General features: G+C 37.9%; 1 protein-coding gene across 10 annotated transcripts in view; it reads left to right on the top strand.

The window, feature by feature from the left end:
* OTUD7A (OTU deubiquitinase 7A) overlaps positions 1-18,391 on the top strand; it is a 153,639-nt gene that overhangs the window by 87,277 nt on the left and 47,971 nt on the right. For 6 of the 10 annotated variants that reach the window (XM_071813825.1, XM_071813824.1, XM_071813830.1 and 3 more), the window contains 3 exons: positions 11,092-11,221; positions 16,965-17,121; positions 17,757-17,911. In XM_071813825.1, the coding sequence (XP_071669926.1) occupies positions 17,761-17,911 (151 nt within the window). In that variant the 5' untranslated portion in view covers positions 11,092-11,221; positions 16,965-17,121; positions 17,757-17,760. Of the gene's footprint in view, positions 1-10,699; positions 10,791-11,091; positions 11,226-16,964; positions 17,122-17,756; positions 17,912-18,391 lie in introns of all 10 variants that reach the window. The other 4 variants (XM_071813826.1, XM_071813827.1, XM_071813829.1 and 1 more) reach the window with 4 other exon arrangements.

Raw genomic sequence — 18,391 nt, forward strand, 5'->3', positions numbered from 1 at the left:
GTATCTACCTGTCCTGCAGTATGTGAAAACACTAATATATGTATATTTAGTATTTATTTTTTGGTACAGATATCTAAGTACTATGCTACCATTCATGAATTCATCCAACATGTTGAAAAATTGATTGCAATTTTTAAGCAATATATGTAACAGAGTATTTAGGTGATGTGATTTTTAACTGTCTTCCTGGAATTAAGAACCTGGACTCCCAACATAGTTAATGGAGACTCCACAGTGTAACTAGAGCATCTTAGTAGAGTCTGTCTACGTTGGTTAACTGTCCAGGGAGAACTTCAGATCTCTGTTTTCAGATTGGCTTGTTTGGCTACAGACCAGGGGTTCTGAAATTCTTGCACCATGTTTTTTTCCATCTCTTCGTAGGAAGAAGGTCTAATTAAATGGGTAAACCTTCAACTCTACCATTAGGGTCTACAAATCAGGGTTATAAAGAGCTGAAAATTAAGTTTAAAAATCAGACATCACTGGATGATGTCATATTAGCAAACTCACAGGCATGCAGTGTTGAACTGATATCAAGCGTCATGAAAAGTGGAATGCATTTTTAGCCTGCTTTTCTAACAGTCTCTCTAATGAGACTTGTGCCCATCCATCCGTGTATCATTCTTCCCAGTTCCCCTGAAACCATTGTACAGTTTGAAAAATAGTTAAATTGTCAAAGTTAGTAAAATTCTTACAAAATTTGTGAAAGTCTGCGACTTGTGGAGAAAGACTGAAACTAGAACCATACTACATTGTTTGACAGCACTTGTCTGGACAGTCTAGTGAATACGTGGTTCTGGACTAACTCTGGGGTATGCTGGTGGCTGCAGAAGTTTAGGGTATTAAAAGACAAAAATCCAAAGAAAACAAGGCTTTTTTCCCGCAAAGTTGGTAGGGTTTTCCAAATAAGCTTTCTACATGTGGAATTGATTTATTGATTCTGTGGATTCAAATATGTTAACTGTGTCCTAAAGCGTGCTGATAGTTGTGTGTTATTAACTAAAAGTGGATAGAGGGATCCAGACAAAACTGAAGAGATTGGCACCTGCAGCATTGAGAACTCCCTCCTGTTTCTGAAAAATGCTGGAGCTATTTGTAAATCTGGAAGGACACAGGACTGATGTTGCTTATCATACTGATGCTTGTTAGTGCAGCTTCTGTTGTGCTCTTATAATGAACTTTATTCCCCGCTTTCACAATCAGAATGCTGTTTTTAAGGCCTGGTGTCGTTGTGCAAGAATACTGTATATTCTTCCTTCACTGAAGTTGTGCAGCAAATTGCAAATGATGGAGAAAAAGTGTTTCTCGTCAGAATAAATAGTATGTGTTGTGCTGTTTGATATTATAGTCAGCTTAGTCATGTTCAGTAGAAAGCTGCCAAACCTGGAAGTAAGAGCAAAATTGCTATAAAAACTAAACCCCTAATTTCATCTTTATGCCTCTACATACAGTGAGGAAGGTAGCTGAAAAAGATTGAAGTATTTTTTCAGATTCCTTGAAATATAGAAGCGGGAGAAGAAAAACAACTGCAGTTCCTCCCTGCTCTTCCATACACCCATTAGCACTCTTAGGGCAATACATATTCTGCATTTTTCCTGCATCCAGCCAAGGCAAGGTGAGTGTATTGACCTATCTGCAATTCTTTCATCGTGAACATCACTTTGTTACTTCTTTTCCATATTAGGAAGGCAAAGTGATATAATTCTAGAAGTTCAGGTCCTTTCATCAGCCACGTTTCTGCAGTAAGAAACTTAATATATTTCAGCTTTGCTAGTCCTTGACTTTTTGTCTCCGTATGGAAAAAAATGCCCTTGCTGAAGTTGCTGCTTCCACAGATGCATGTGTTTTCATCTCAGTAGTGTTTAATGGATGGATTAGTTCATGGAAAGAACAGAGAACAGTGTGAGGACATCTGTCACTTTGTAAGTTCTTGTAGTGGTTTGGAGAAGGACTGATAGGACAAGAAGACTTCTAATGTCAGCTTTCAGTGGCGAAACAGGCTGGGGTGACGTTCTGTGAAGTGTTTGGCTTTCCAGAGGTAAAGTATTATGAGAAAGTTTACCGCTTATCTGTAAGTAGCATTGGCCCTTATAATATAAATTCTCTGAATGTCTTTCTGTCTGAGGGCATGCTATTCAGAGCTTTTAATTCTATCAGTTGAATTATAGAGAAGATACAGAGCTAGATTTTGAACCACCTACTGGAGGCTGCCTACATGATTTTGGGTCTTTTGCTTTACTTTAGGAGACTGGTGGTCTAATTTAATCCAGCAGCTGTGGATATTTGTATGTGGGCTAGATATTCAGTCACATCAGCTGTGTAAAAATCATATGTCAGATTCAGTACCATTTGGAGTTGCCTGAGAAGTTTTTTGCAGCTGAATCTCTTTTGAATGAAATCTATTCGTGAAAGTGCTGGTTTTTCATCCTTTTAGTGAAAACTTCTAGTCTTTACAGATCATCATCATAGAAAACATTGATGTTGTACATAAGAAAATAGTAGCTGAGTAGTTTCTGATTTGCATAGATGAATATTATGTTGCACATAACCAGATCCGCTTCTAAACGAATTAAACACAAATACTGGTGTCATTAGCTTAGTTCGGATCCAAGTTATGGTTGTGAATTTCTTCTTTTCCTGACACCACCACTTTTCTTTGATGCTGATACTTGAAAAAACAAATTATTATCAATGAGATAAAATTCAACTGGTACCATTTTACATTTTAAACTACTATGAACTCCCCTTCCATGTCTGCTGATTGCAGCTTCAAGAAAGTAGTTCATTCTGTCTGTCAAGAAATGGAGAGTACTGCTGGTTGATTGACTGGTTCAGCAAACTGAAAAGTGAGAGGTTTTCCAAAACATTTGTAAATAAGGGAAGAGCTGACTCAGATGAGCAAATATTGCACGTATTCACTGTCTGGCAAACTGACTGATTTAGTGGGAAGTGACTGACATAAACGATAAAAACATAATTTTTCAAACAGGTTTCTGCAAAAATTGTCAGCGAAGTGAGAGTAGCCCTCTTCCTCTGCTGCTTCTGCTTAAGCCACCATTTTGATCTGCTCTTTTAGTTGCTTTCTTGCAAGTGATGATAGAACATGGTTTCATGCAAAAGATTTTGTTTGCTTGTGGGGTGTTTTGGGGGTTTGTTTGCTAGTTTTTTCCTTTAAAGTGGTCTATAGTCTTACCTGTTTGTTAAGCATCGGTCTTATCAAGCACTACTGATCTGTTATGGGACCAACTCCCCACATCAAATAATAGATTTTCTCTCTTTCCCTCCCCTCTCCCACAGATCATCATTGAAATCATTCCTGTTCCACATCCACATCTGATTATTTTGAACCAACACTAACAGGATTAGTTCTTTTTTCCTGGCTTTTCTGGCTAATAAGCAGACCTGATAGTCAGGAAGAGCAATTTTCTGCCATGCTGCTTTGAAAAATTTCCAACCAATTGACAATGTATATTGTCCAAAGTGATGATACATTGTTCCTAAAAATAGTCAGCAATTCCCAGTCAGCTTTGCTGTGCATTTGTCTTCAGATCAGCAGCAAAGCAGAGAATTTGGATCAATATATATTTAAAATAAAGACAAAACAATTAAATGTGTGAAAGAGAATGTCACTTCTGATAGCTTCAAGGAATTTTTGGTTTATAAAACTCGCTACTTTCCAGGGCTTTTTTTGTTACAAAAAACAGAGAAAAATGCAGGTATTTCTGAAATCCACATGTCTGAGATCTTTAAACATATATATAAATAATTCCTTCTGCGGTAGGTTGAACTAAAAGCTGTTTACATGCTGAAGCTTGCACTGAGCTCTACAAAACATGTTCTAATTCCTTAGAGTGATGTTTGCATCATGTTTGTTGACTAAGGCTCAAGGAGAATATAAATGCTTTTGTATTTTCCACTGTTTTTTTCTCTCTAGTAATCTATGATGAGCAGTTTGTTTCAGGAGAGATTGTTCTTCATTTTGTTTACAGATGCTGTTTTAATATGTGAATTTGGTACATAAGTGAAAAAAACAGGCATTGGTGTTATTTTCTTTAGCTGTTGCCTGTAGACAACAATATTCACTGTGGTGAACGGTTTTATTCCCCGATCCCCAGGCTTATTTTGCAATCAATAGCAATTTCCATTTTTTTTTTTTTCCGGCTTCCTAAATTTCCTGTTTCACACACTGATATTTAACTCCAACTGTGTCCTGCTTTTCATAGAACATTATAATAGATGATGACGACAGTGGCAATTAGAACTAATGGTCTACTTCTTAGAGATGCGGAATGTCCATTAATCCTGTTGCAGTTGGTTAGAACTGTTCAAAAGCTCTCAAAAATCAGGCCGCTCTACTTTAACATCGAACTTTGAATATCTGTTAGTTGCTAATGCCTTTCTTCTGTGTACGGTTCTTCTGCATGTTTCCTTATAACACTTTCCTTGATTCATCAGCTTCCAGTTCTCTTCATTGAGCCTGAGTATATCCTGTTAATTATTTTTTTTTATATTGCCTGCATTACAGGAAAAATTGTAAATGCAAAGAAGTAATCAATTTTTATGACTAGAGGCAGCTATAGCTTATTTATAGGGAGAAAAAACTTAAAGAATGTTACAGAATTGATTTGGCTAACAGAAAGAGGGATTTTCCTGCTGCTTAGGGCCTCTTATATTTAAGTTTTGATGGACAGCCATTCTTAATACCAGATAATTTCACACTAGTTGCTGGACATATTTCTTGAAAATGAAGTCAAATTTATAGTCTGTTAGTATGTATAAGCTGAAGTCTAAAAAGGAGTTGCAACACAAAGAAGAAACAGATTCCAAGAAAACTACAGAGAATTACAGTGGTACAGTACTACTTCTGCCTTTATTTTTTAAAAAGATCTGCATGTTTTGTGTTGTCATTTGAGGGAACAGAGTGTACTATCAGCAAGTTTGCTGGTGACACCAAGCTGGGAGGAGTGGCTGACACGCCAGAGGCTGTGCTGCCATCCAGAGACCTGGACAGGCTGGAGAGTTGGACAGAGGAAAACTGAATGGAATATAACAAGGGCAAGTGTAGAGTCCTCCATCTGGGCAGGAACAACCCCAGGTTCCAGTATAGGTTGGGGCATGACCTATTAGAGAGCAGCGTAGGGGAAAGGGACCTGGGGGTCCTGGTGGACAACAGGATGACCATGAGCCAGCACTGTGCCCTTGTGGCCAGGAAGGCCAATGGCATCCTCAGGTGTATTACAAGGGGGGTGGTCAGTAGGTCACAGAGGTTCTCCTTCCCCTCTACTCTGCCCTGGTGAGACCCCCTCTGGAATATTGTGTCCAGTTGTGGCCCCTCAGTTCCAGAAGGCCAGGGAACTGCTGGAGAGGGTCCAGCGCAGGGCAACAAAGATGATAAAGGAAGTGGAGCATCTCCCTTATGAGGAAAGGCTGAGGGAGCTGGGGCTCTTTAGTTTGGAGGGGACCAAGAGGTGGCCTCATTAATGTTTATAAATATATAAAGGATGAGTGTCAGGAGGATGGAGCCAGGCTTTTCTCAGTGACAACCAATGATAGGACAAGGGGTAATGGGTTCAAACTGGAACACAAGAGGTTCCACTTAAACTTGAGAAGAAACTTCTTCTCAGTAAGGGTGACAGAGCACTGGAACAGGCTGCCCAGGGAGGTTGTGGAATCTCCTCTGCAGACATTCAAAACCCGCCTGGACACCTTCCTGTGTAACCTCATCTGGGTGTTCCTGCTCTGGTGCGGGGATTGGACTGGATGAGTTTTTGAGATCTCTTCCAATCCCTGGCATTCTGTGCTTCTGTGAAAAAAAATACACCACCACCACCTTTAATAAGCCAGGTCAAAGGCACAAATGACCAAGCTTACTCTTCCGTTATTTCCCTGAAGAAAGTTGTTGTCACACCTTCCTATTGTCCCCCAGGATATCTCTAAATGGAGTATGAGAGGTCTCTCACAGATTTTGAAAAAGACATTTAGCCACATGTCTTGTATTCCGTAATCATTTCTATACTGATATTTCACAGCAGCATATAATTTAATACATACTCCTCATATGAACTAGAATAATAGTGCTGACATGCTCAGAGGCTGGCAAACACCACTTGGTGGAGTTTCAGTCAGTTTTAGAACAGATCGTCAGTGACGTGGAAGTAAAACCAGAGGTACTGTGGCACATGGCCTGGCAATGGGGGACTCCATTCCCCCCTATCAAGACTAGTTCCTCAACAGCGCTTTTAGCTGAAAAAAATGTCCAGAATCAGACAGTCTGAAGCTTTGCCTCTGTTAGAAGTTTGGTGTCAGAGATAGCACTGCAAATCCACCTTCTGTAGGTACTGATTTGTAAGTCAACCTTGATTTGATTTTTATCAATTACAGCAGTCCTCCAAACAAATTAATTTATACCGTCAGGCACACTTTTTATCCAGTGCAACTGTAGCTGCATGGGATTGTTGGTCAAAGAGAATTCCTCCCTCATGTTTAAGAAACATTTTATATATCAATAGAAGCCTTTCTTGTAGGCCAAACCTGAGGCACACAGCCTGTTGCAAGGTGTTCCTTTGACATTGCTTGTCACGTTGTACAGGTATCTATTATTTCTTTCCCTAGGACTTGAAAGATCTTTACAACTGTGGTAGGATGTCTCAGCAATTTCTTCAAGATTTAATTAAGAGTAGGTACTTTTCTGCTTAAATAATGGAACGAAACTTGCCATTTTTCCCTTTCCACCATGCAAAGTGATCTGTTGAGTTGGCATTGAAACTAATGTGCTTACATCCTCCTGTCCTCCCCTACCCTGGCAGAAAGTTCTAGAAATAACCCACAACTGAAAAAACATGATTATTTTTTTTTTCCTAACCCCAATACTAACTCTCAGATTTTTAAGATCAGCAAAGATTCCACAAATTGAACATGATTTATAATAATTGTGCATTAGTCCTGCTGTAGTGACTATTGGAATAAGTATCTTCAGAGCACTAAAAACAGGTCATTGTCCCTTATAATTGATGAGAGTCACATTTTAATTCTTTCTCAGTATAAAATGCTACGTGTGACCTTCACTGCATGACTTTCCTGCAGTTTGACACCCTGTGCTGAGGAAGAGTTCAAGATTCTAGTTCTGATCAGCTACATGACAAGCTGTGACAGCTCAGTCACCAACATAGCTTTTGAGTTGTTTAATGGCCTTTAATACTGCATCTGTGATGTATTGTTCTGTACTGTTCAAATGAGAGGACGAGTGCTTTCTCTCTACATTTGTCTGATGCACGGTTTTCAGTTTTTCTAATGATTTCTTCACAGACTGTCAATTACTTACGTAGTTTAAGTGAAACACACAGTTTCTATGCTCAAATTATGTATCTTCAAAATGTTGTGAAATGAGTCATTCCAGATTCCATGTCTTATATCTTTATTTTTTCCTTTGTATCTCTAGTTGTTCTGAAAATCTTGGAGATTACATCAAAGCATTTGAAGTTTTTACTAGGAAAAATAATTAAGCCTTCTGTTCTTAGTTTGGTTTTCTAACGTAAATGCAATAAATGAAGAGCTTCATGTTTCACAGAAATGAGGATGGGAATCACAAGGCTGAGGGAAATTACCAGTTCTGTTTTGCTGCATGTGTCTGTTTGAGCTCTTTCCTGCTGTAGCTTATTTAACTGCTGTATACATTGAGTTGATATACTTACTGTTGAATTCCAGCACATTATATTGCTTGGCAAGTTAGTAACGTGCTATTCTTTCTACATTATATGCATCTAAGGACTTACAAGGACTTGCTTTTTGTACATGATCTGAATCTCCGAAGTTCAATTCTGCTGTTATTTTTTGTGTACTTGTAAGAGAGGGAACTTTCCCATCAGTCTGTCACGGAAGCTGTGGGATGAACCACAAACAGGGAAAAAATCACCATTATGTGTTTTGCCTTGATTTGAGGAACAATGCAAAGAGTCAAACCTTGTGTTTAAAATAGCAGCTGAATTGTCTACATTAAGGCATGAATATGCTGAAGGCTCCGTTTTAAAAGACTATACTGAACTCTTAAATTGTTGCCTGTGCATTTAATGTACAGCATTTGAGCCTTTCTCCAGCCTCCATGTGCAAGAAGATAAATGATGCTCACAGAATTGGATCAATAAGACTATTTATACAAAGCTCATAATGCTAACACTTTTGATGTTCTTTAAGCTTCTGCCTTCATGTCCCTGTCACCTCGATCCACTGCACACGTTTTCTGAGTCAAACTAGTAACAAGCCGAGGAGAGGAGAAATGTGTTCCATTTCTCACATGAAGAACCACTAGTCAGGGTAAATAAGCATTTTGCTACCTAGAGGAGAGATCTTTTCCTTCATCAGTAACTACTGACAAACTATAGAGACTTAAGAAAGAGATAAAGTGCTAGATGTTTTTCCTTCAGTGGATTCAAAGAGATTTCATGTGATGAAGGTTCAGTACAAAAAGAAAATCTGCTTGTGCTATCACTTAATAATAAATATTAACTATATAATCTGATTTCTAAAATACTACTGCTTTCATATTGTTAGAGGCATCTTTTCCTTCATGTGTTGCTTGAGCTAAATGAAATCTTCACAGAGAACCACTGATTCATGTAAGGCCTTGTTCTGAATGTAGAATTTACACTGAAGAAGCCTGGTGTTAAAAGAAACTAAGCACAAAGATGGTGTCCTTTGCTAAAACTACTTCAGACTTCACACATGAAAAAAAATAATGGAAGTGAGCACATGCTTGAGACTTTGTGGGGATATGCTGATCTGGGTTCAACAGGATATTAGCAGAGAAGGTTTTCATCACTGTGCAGCTGGTCCTGAAGAAGACTGTGTTAGAAATACGAGTGGAAAACAGGATACGTTTTGAGTTTAGCACAAGGACTGCATGACAGTCTCAAAAGAAAAGTGAGGTACTTCTAAAACCTCAGTGGAGGAAGCTTCTTCAGCTCTTTGTCAATGATTACTTTGAAATGTCAGACTAAAATAGGGGGGAAAATGAGAAGGTTACTATGAGTATTCATTCTTAATGCAGAACCTTTGGCCTCAGTGGATTTTACTAAGACTCCTCCGTATCCTCAAAAGACCCGTTTGAGATCAAGTTCTTTGTTTTGAAACACATACAAGGGAGAACGCTCCCTCAGAAGGACCTTTCATAATAACAAAATTAAGTTCTTGAGGTCTGAAGTTAGCCTTAATGTTGGATTCCTGCACAGATTATGATTATAATCTCCCATATGCTAGTCAAGTGCCATTTGTAAGGAAGAACTTGTATTTCACAGAATGACTGCAGAAATTATTTGCTAGGGTAGCGATAACTGCTATAAATCTCACTGCAAGTTATGTATCGTAGCAGCCACGGTAATCTTTTAGGTCCCTTGTTTATGACAGCAAACTAAAAGGAATAGTTTTTAGCATAGGTTAAGTAGTACATTGTGATTTGCTAAAAAGTGTATGTACTGCAAGCACGTGCATTAAGTCCTCTTTCAGCTGATACGGGTTGAATGTTGGATGGAAGGGGTTTATTTTTCTGTGCAGCTGATGCGTTGAACAAGACTATAAAAATGCTTCATTCGTTGTTTGTTAATATGTAGCTGAAAAAAGGAATATGCGTTGAATGCTTGATTATTTCCAGGATGGTGATAAAAGTTAAAGCTCCTTAGCAGAAACATAATCATTTGATTTTGAAGGCTGCATAACAGTTTTTAGTTATTTCCCCACAGCTATTAGGAATTTCATAGGATAGATGGAAATGTTGAGGCATATTCACACTTGATGGTTATTTCTATCCCTTGCAGTTCAAGTGTATTTGAAAGTGTTAGAGCTATTAAAAGTTACTTTGGGAAGTTGGTGAGGTTTTACAGTTAGGGTTTTTTAAAGGTCTGTGAATGTGACAAAGATGAGGGTCATAGGGAAATGTGGGGTGACTGCTACTTATATTTCCTTTCCAATGTATGAAATGATTCTTTTTATGTTATTCTGAACTTTATAATCTTCTGTATGAGGCTATCTGTGATATGGTTCATTCACGAGCAATCCCAAAAAAAGAATTGAAGATAATTCTGTGGTCAGATATATGATTCTTGCATGAAAATACATCATGGTGAAGGAAAAATAAAAGTATAGGAATCTTATTAAGTATTGTATATTAGCTCACAAACACTTCATGTTAGAGTTGACACAGACAGCTGGGATTTTTTGCATAAGGACTATTATCTACCGAGATTTGGTTATTTCTAGGAAATGTGGTATTCTAGGAACTAATGAGAAATAATACAATATTCTGTTTTCATACCGTAATTCTCACAAAGTCATAAAAAATGTTGACCTTGTTACATTTCTGCCTGTTTTAGAAGCATTATTGGAAGGAATATTTTCCATTATGAAAGGGTTTGGACACATATCTGTTAAATCCTGATTTTGATAAGACTGGGCTCAGTTACAAGCGTATGAGTTTTGTGGATGGATTAAAAAGCCAGAAACAGTAAAACTGATTGTAAGAGCCTTTTAAAATAATAAGGTGAAGCTTATAGTAATTAGATTATATATTTGCAAACAGCAGGATTTATGCTTAAGAGATAGGAGTAGATTATATGCAAAGGGAAATAGTGTTGATTTTGAAAATAAATCCCATGAAAAAGTGTTCCTTCTTTCTTCACGTGTTTGTCCCTTTTTTCCATGAAAAAAAAAGTGGCTATCCGAGTTGATTCTTCGCCTGGATAACTCTTCAGTAGTTCATTGCCTTCAATTTTGAGAGCTTATGAGAAGAAAAATTTCTGAAGGTGTGTTTGATGAAGCTTAAAGAGAACTGTTAGATGAATTTTTAAGTGAGAATAATTATTTTCACATAAGGTAGCCGTAAGGATGTTTTAGTACATTTGTAATTTTTTTTTTCCTTAATTGTCTGAGTTATGCCCAAGTAATCTTCTTAATGCTAACTACTGTATATGGTAATTTATCCGCATTGAGAGTAGTATTTATTAGGCTCCTAAGGTCAAAGGTAAAGTTGATTTTTGCCAGTTATCATTATTCAAATAGCATGGAGTAAGAGCAGCTATTAATATACCACTTCTTTTTTTCCAGATTTCTCAGGGGACAAAATTTTGCTTATTCATACCTTCTACTGTGGCAAAAATGGATTATTTTCCTCACCAAAAACCAGCAGCATAATGCCCATCTGACACATGCCTCAAGGAACTCTTATTTAAAGTCTGTAAGTAAGTCAAATTAGAAATTTGCTTAAAGGTAGTTTTAATCAGCTGTCTATCTATTTACAGCTCAAGAATAAGCAGCCTTAACAGAACTAATCTTAGCAGCCTGGCTTCTTAGCAGCAGCGTTTGTTCCTAAATGAAAATATAGGAGGAAGTAACTTGCTATAAAGGAGAGGTTGAGGTTGAGCAGCTACCTGAGCACTGTGTGCCTGTGTGTCCTACCTGTGTGCTCTGCTCCTCTCCCCACATCCCCCGGTAAAGCTTGACTGCGAGACAAGGCAAATGGAAAGCTGTAGGGTTATGCATGAATAACACAATGGGAAAGATTGTCTGTGTTGTAAATAAAGCCTTAACTCCTGTTGCTATGACAATTTTAGAATTTGCAATGTAGAAATAGGAGGCTAAGTAACTCAAAATGTAAGGAACAGCAAGCGGTTAAGCTGGTCTTCAGTGTGTTCTGTCGAGCAGTGTGCATTTCATGGTGTCTGTAGGTCAAGTGTTTCATATTTAATGTAATGCAAACTTGAAAAAACTAAACTCCGCATTATATATATCCAGTAATGGTTATTCAGACATCTTGCTTTTTACATGATGATGTAAGTTTTATGCCTGCAGAGTATGATATATGTTTTTATGAGAGAAAAGTATGTTAAGATTAGAGTTACGGCCAGCATACCTTCTTTATTTGAAAGAATAAAGACATTTGGAGGAATATGTTCAATTTTTGCAAATAATATATTATTGCAGTGTCAGGGAAAAAAAAAACTAAATGGGAAAAAAAAATTCTGAATGAGGAAATAATCTAGCTTGTTCATATTGCTTCTGTAGAGATACATTTTAGTGGAAGAGATGTACGTTACTTAATGAAAATCTGTGTTTAATAAAAGAACTCTTATTAACATTTGAAACCCTAATTCTTCCGTTTTCAGTATAGTGTAGTATAATGCTACCTACTTCTTTATTACTCTTCCAGATAAAAGATTAATTGATGCTTGAATTTGATTTAAAATTAAGGTCTTTTTATGGAAATTCCAGTTTTATTAGGAGCATTACGTTTATCTCTTGCACTGCTGCTTTCTACCAGAACACAATTAACACACTGTGAGGGCCCTTGTAGATAAAATAAGAGAAACACTGTAGCTGATTTACCTGCATTCGCTTACCTGTCATCTTGTATGAAAGCAAAAACATTATAGCAATGGTTGTATTTTATCCTGAAAAAATACTGGTGAAGGTATGTAGAGGATTCTTACCTGGAAAGGCTCTGTCTTCTGCTGGTCAGTTTATTTTAGTTCTGGACACCTATTCCTGTGGACTTCTTATTTATCTAGAATGTTTTTTTTCCAATGAGAACATAATGGTCCTTGAGTAAGAACAACAGTGTTATGAAAACTCTCTGAAGCTCTATGAATACACAGTTGTAAAAATGTTCCAGTAGAACATCTGAGCAGATGAATTATTTCTTTTGCCTGTGCACCTGATGTGGGGCTGGTGCTGTGCGTTCTGCCAGGCTGTGGTCAGTGCTGGAGGGCAAGTGAAGGACCTCTCGGTTGTTATCAGTGTCATCAGTGACTGTAGGTGTTTATGAACATTATATGGGGCCTCAGGTATTTTAAGGGGTCTCTACCTTCCCATAATGTTTCTTCAGTGGAAGTATGCCATAGCTTTTAAACTCAGCATGATTTATTCAATTTTTCTTTTCTACTCTTTTCTTTTCCAATAATAGTTTATAACCTCTAATTCTTAAATAAATCACCTCGAAAGATGATTTAGTGGTGTCCTCTATCAATAGTTCTAGCTTCAAATAATTGAAATAAATAAGAAAATAGTAGAGGTTTTAAATAGCGTTTCTGAAAACTCAAATGTAGCTGCATTTTTAAAATACTTCCCATTAGGTCTCTGAACTTTGGTGGTATCTTCCCAGAACTGAACTTGAAATAGTTGAACAAATCTCTTCTCTTTGATGACAGCTCTTCTTCGACCGTTCCCACGGGGATTTAGTGTGTTCACTGTGGGTTCTTCTGCATAGCTTCTCTCGTTCTCTATTTTTTTACTTCTCCATCTAATGTATCTGTTCAGGGCTTGTCTACACAAGATGCTGAGGAAAATTAATACAAGTCAAGTAAATGTAGGAATTTAAAGAGGGCAGCTTAAATCCCACCAAGTCTCTGTGCACTCTCCCATTCATAATTAAAGTGGCCTCTAGTGAATTTAGTTTAATTCACTTCGAAGGCAAGATGAGCCAAAACAAATTAAGGCCACATTTTATTCCCAGATGAAAGTGTTTGCAAAGGAACTTAATGGACATGGACAAATTCAGTTAATTTGAGTTAATTTTCCCAAGTTCCATTGTGTAGACAAAACCTTAGTAAAAATGCCGGATTGCAGCTTTTATTTTTCTTCTTTTTTGTTCTTCACCTTTTGTTCCTATAACTCTGATATTTTATACTTGAGAGGGAAGATGACACATAATTGTACTAGACACTAAATGTTGCCTCATTGTCTTACATATTTTGAGAGTCCACCTTTTATAATTAACACATAAGTACCCCACTTCACCACCAAGCCTAGTGCATGTTACCTTTTGTTAGGCTGTTATCATCATTTTTACTGCTTCAGCTAAGGCCTTTTAATTCCTCAGCAACTGTTTAAAGCATTTTTTACAGTTTTTGCAGAACAGGGTGATTATTATTGCAAATAAGTTGTGACCACATGTCCCTTCTATAATGTAGTTATGCAGTGCCTCTTAATGGAGTGATTTGCTGGTAGGACTCAGTCAAGTGCAGCTAATTTGAGTGGAGTCAGATTCAAGGTGCTTGTATGACTTAGGAGCTGCTCTTCCTAGCTCAGTATAGAGGCTTTAAGGAACATTTTGGTGAAGTGTACAATAGCTTAAATGGTACACTTTGTACAGATATGTTTCCTGACGCGATCAGTTTCTATTTTTTAAATATTTTAAAATGCTTGTTCTTACATTATACAACAAATGATCCCCTTTTACTGCCTCCTGTATTTGCATTGTATAAATAAGAAATGATTTAGGGAAGAAAATTGTCTAGAAAGGGAGTGAAAACCACGGTCTTCATTGTGTTTTGAGGGTCAAGATGTTTCCATTTACATTTAGTTCAAAGTGCTGCTTGTGTATCGTGTGGCACATTTGAGAGGAAAACTGCAAGTACATGCATGTGTCTATACTATTAACCACGAGAGGAGTGATGCTTATTGACAGGTGGGTATAATGTGGATCATTGTGTTAGATGTCCTCCAAGTGTGTCTTTTTACAGTGTAAGTTGTGCTAACGCTTTGAGGAGCCACCCAGAGCAAAGGTAGCGGCAGTGGTTTGGTGGGTGAGGCGAGACTGTTCATCTGGTGAGATGCTCCCTTCTAAATTCTAGAGAGCTGAGAAAACAACTCCCTCTGGGGAAAAAAATAGTGCTGGTTCACATGTGTACAGAGGTGATCCTACCAAGTCTGCTCCTTGCTTTCAGAGTGCAGAACATGCAGACTTCAGGCTTTTTGTAAAGGTTTTTCTTTATGGTGAGGTAGTACAAGTAACAGCCAGACTGTCTGCCACCTCTGATAGTTAGAACTAGAAAATGGGATAAAGGGGTGATGTTTGCTGCATGAAAAAGGTAAAAATAATACATGGTTAGTAATTAGTACTAACAATTGGCAAAATACTGCTACAGTAGGAAACCTAGTATCTGACATTTGAAGTGGGTTTGCGTGGAAACTGCAGGAGTCCAACTGCAGTCAGGACAGTCCTGTAGATCGTATTTAATTTTTAAGTAATCCAACACAGTGAACCAGTGCACTCCAGGTAATCAGTACTGGATTTGTTCTCTTTTATTTCATTTTTAACATTTGTTAACCTGTTTCATCATTGATTCTTCCATCTTTTCAGACACATCTGTCTGTGTAAACACTATTAATCTATGTTGTGCTGTTAATTTAGGTCTGATGAGTAACAGGAAGAATTAAATAGCAGGTGTTCCAAGCATAGCTGCAGGACCCAGAGTCCACAGAGTTACAGAACATAATGCACAGGTATAGAGGGAGCATTTGGCTAGAAAACATTTTCTCGCACTCTCATGGATTTGGAAGGTGTGCATTGGCTGTGCTTCCTTGGCACCCACACAAGGAAGGTGTTTTCTACTTGTATAGCTATTCATCGTTATATAATGGAACCAGGATAATATTTCATTTTAAATTATTATTTTTCAGTAAAACTGTTAGCCTTATCTCTGGCTCTGTTGCATGTGAGCTGTGCTTTCATCAGCTGTCAATGCACAGATACTACCTGCTTTCTGTATACAGACAGAGAACTTTCTGCATTGTGAGAAAGAACCACTTCTGCAGGAAAGATCTTCATAGGCAGCTTACACAACCTTTGCTGGGATGAATTAAGAACGAAATGTGTCTGTTCATGTAATCGAGAGACAATTCTGAGGTGATGTGTGATGTCATAAATGCAGAAAAAGACTGGTCTTTTGCTGTGAAAAGGGTATCTTTTCAGTACTACTCTTGAAAATACTGAATTCATGCTGATACTGAGAAAAGTAATGAATTGACTTCTCCAAACTTATATGCATGTCAGTTTTCCAAATTTATGAGCAGTCTAGCCCCCACACATAGTGACTGTACTTGAGTGCCCAACTGGTGCATTTTAAATTGGCAGTCATTATACTACTGAGGCACTTTCGATTGTTACCTGCTATTTGCTAATGCTTTGTATCATTCACCTGTGGCATGTTCTTTTAGCTTGGTCCATATGTTTCTATCCTACTGGTTAGATTTATTTCATTCTTTCTCCTAATCACTAGATAAAATAGTTGTATTCAGTTTATTGTGATCTTTTTGTATGGATGTTAGAGTTGTTTAGTATAGTTGACCTATGGATGAGTATTTATTTTTTAAAAGTAGTATTTTTGTCCTGCATTTGCATTGAAACAGATTCAGTTGTGATAAAGCTAGGATGCCAAATTTGCCCATAATCCACTAAGGTAGTTCTTGTCCTAAAGTGTCTGCGCTCCTTTTTAATTAGCCTCCTCAGTAGCTCCAGCTTTCCTTCTGTTACTACATCTTCATTATGTTACATTTTAGAAGTGTTTCCCTTGTCCAGTGGTGATCGAGAGTTTGCTGCCCTTCACTGGACTTGTTCCAGTATGTCCATGTCTTTCTTGTACTGGGGAGCCAGAAATGGACGTAACACTCAAACTGAGTCTCACCAGGGCTGAATAAAGGGGAAAGGATCACCTCCTCTTCTGTCCTGAAGTAGCCCCAACATAATACAGTTGTATAAATAGTATAAAAGCATAAATGTAAAAGTGTGGTATAAAACATAGAACGTCACAGCATAGGGGCCAGAAGACTGTGAAGTGGGTAGGATTAGCAACACCATAGTCTGCTTTGATACTGAAGAACATGTAAATGTATAACCATATCCCACGTACTTTCAATTTGTTGGGCTAAGTTGGGTTTTGCAGGCAGTCCCCATGGATGAGGCCGTTTTGCAGGCAGTCCCCATGGATGAGGCCAAGCAGGACCCCACTCTCCTGGGGCAGAGCACAAATGGTGTCTGTATTCTACCTAGGATATGGACTTGCAGAATGAGGCAATTTCTAAAAAAACAAAGACATTCAATTTTTACAGTTAAATATAACCAGGTGATTGCACAGGGACTAGGAAAGGACTGTTTCATTTGGGGAACAGTGAAATCAACTGGTTTTCGATTTCTTTCACAGTTTATTTCTTTGTAGCTGTGGTACAAGCAAGAGCCAACCAATATCATCTGCTACCAGTAGGAAATACCCATGCTAGTCCTTACCCTTGGCACGAGGTGAAGTTGCAGCTGAGCCTGTGAGGAGGATTTAACAGGAAAAATCTAATTCATGTTCAAAGGTAAACTTTGAGCAATAACAAGCATGAAAGTAAGACATACACTTTTTCTTACGTTGTGTATCATTGAACTTCATGTTGTTTTGTTTGCTTTGCATTATTTCTGCAACTGCCACAGTTCTAGAAGATGAATGAAGAAAAATAACTCCATTCCAGTCAGACTCAGTACAGTGGAGAGACTATAAATTACAGAAGTAGTATTGACAAGGCAGATAAAAGAACAAATACTGAACTCTGTTTTGTGTATGTTAGTAAGTCAGGCAGAAGTGCTCTAGGCTAACCAAACATTAACCACTTGCTAAACTTCAGTGTATGAGCAGTGACAATGATATGGTGATTGTGCTTTGAACGAACAGTGCCTGTGTTTAGCTAGATTGGAGTCTTCAGGCTGCAGATTTACGAGCTGCACATAAGAAAAATCAATAAAAATAGGAACCATTAAGAAAGATAAAACCTTCTGATGCGAGCGATCACCAGCTACTAGACAAAGGCAGAGATGGATGGCAAATGCTGTTTAATATGCTGTAACTTTAATGTTTTAACATTTTTAACAACATCGTTTGGGGAAGAGAGGAAAAATGTGGTTTATGTCACTTAGGAGTATATCCTAAAGTCCTGTTTCTTTTTCTCCTGGGCAGATGGATGCCTTCTAGCCAACCAGCGAGTCCTGCTACTGCTGCGTGTGTGGCAGCATCTCTGAATGATCACATGACTCTTGATATGGATGCAGTCCTGTCAGACTTTGTTCGGTCCACAGGGGCAGAACCGGGTCTGGCAAGAGACTTACTGGAAGGTAAGGTTTTAGCACACAAGTATTTCCTATGTTTACTCCTTGCTTAAAGCAAGAACCTGTCATTAAAAGAGAGAGTTGGTCTATGGGAACAGGCATTTCTTAGTATTTTCGCTACTAAGTCAAGTCTTGTAATAAATAAGCTGACTGTAGATTATACTAAGGTTTTCAGCAAAAGCCTTAAAAAGTTCTTAGTGTTAGATTGCCATATTTTTAGGTTATTAACAGTCATGCCTTAAAAGTATATGTGCCGGTGTAGAGGGGAGGGAGCTTTAGCTGAATTTTGTCATTTTCAGCTGACTAGAAAGTAGTTGTAAATGTTTAGGCTCACTGTGCAAAGCAGCTGAGTTTTGTCTGAAATGGGCTTACTGTAAAGTGATAGAGATTTTTTGGGGGCCCAGTGATTAGTATGCATTGCATATCAGAACTTCATGGTGCAGGAGTCAAATGGTTGGGTTGCAAAACATGTAATAGACCATATCA

Source organism: Patagioenas fasciata, chromosome 12 (genome assembly GCF_037038585.1).
Source record: "Patagioenas fasciata isolate bPatFas1 chromosome 12, bPatFas1.hap1, whole genome shotgun sequence".
Classification (NCBI taxonomy): Eukaryota; Metazoa; Chordata; class Aves; order Columbiformes; family Columbidae; genus Patagioenas; species Patagioenas fasciata.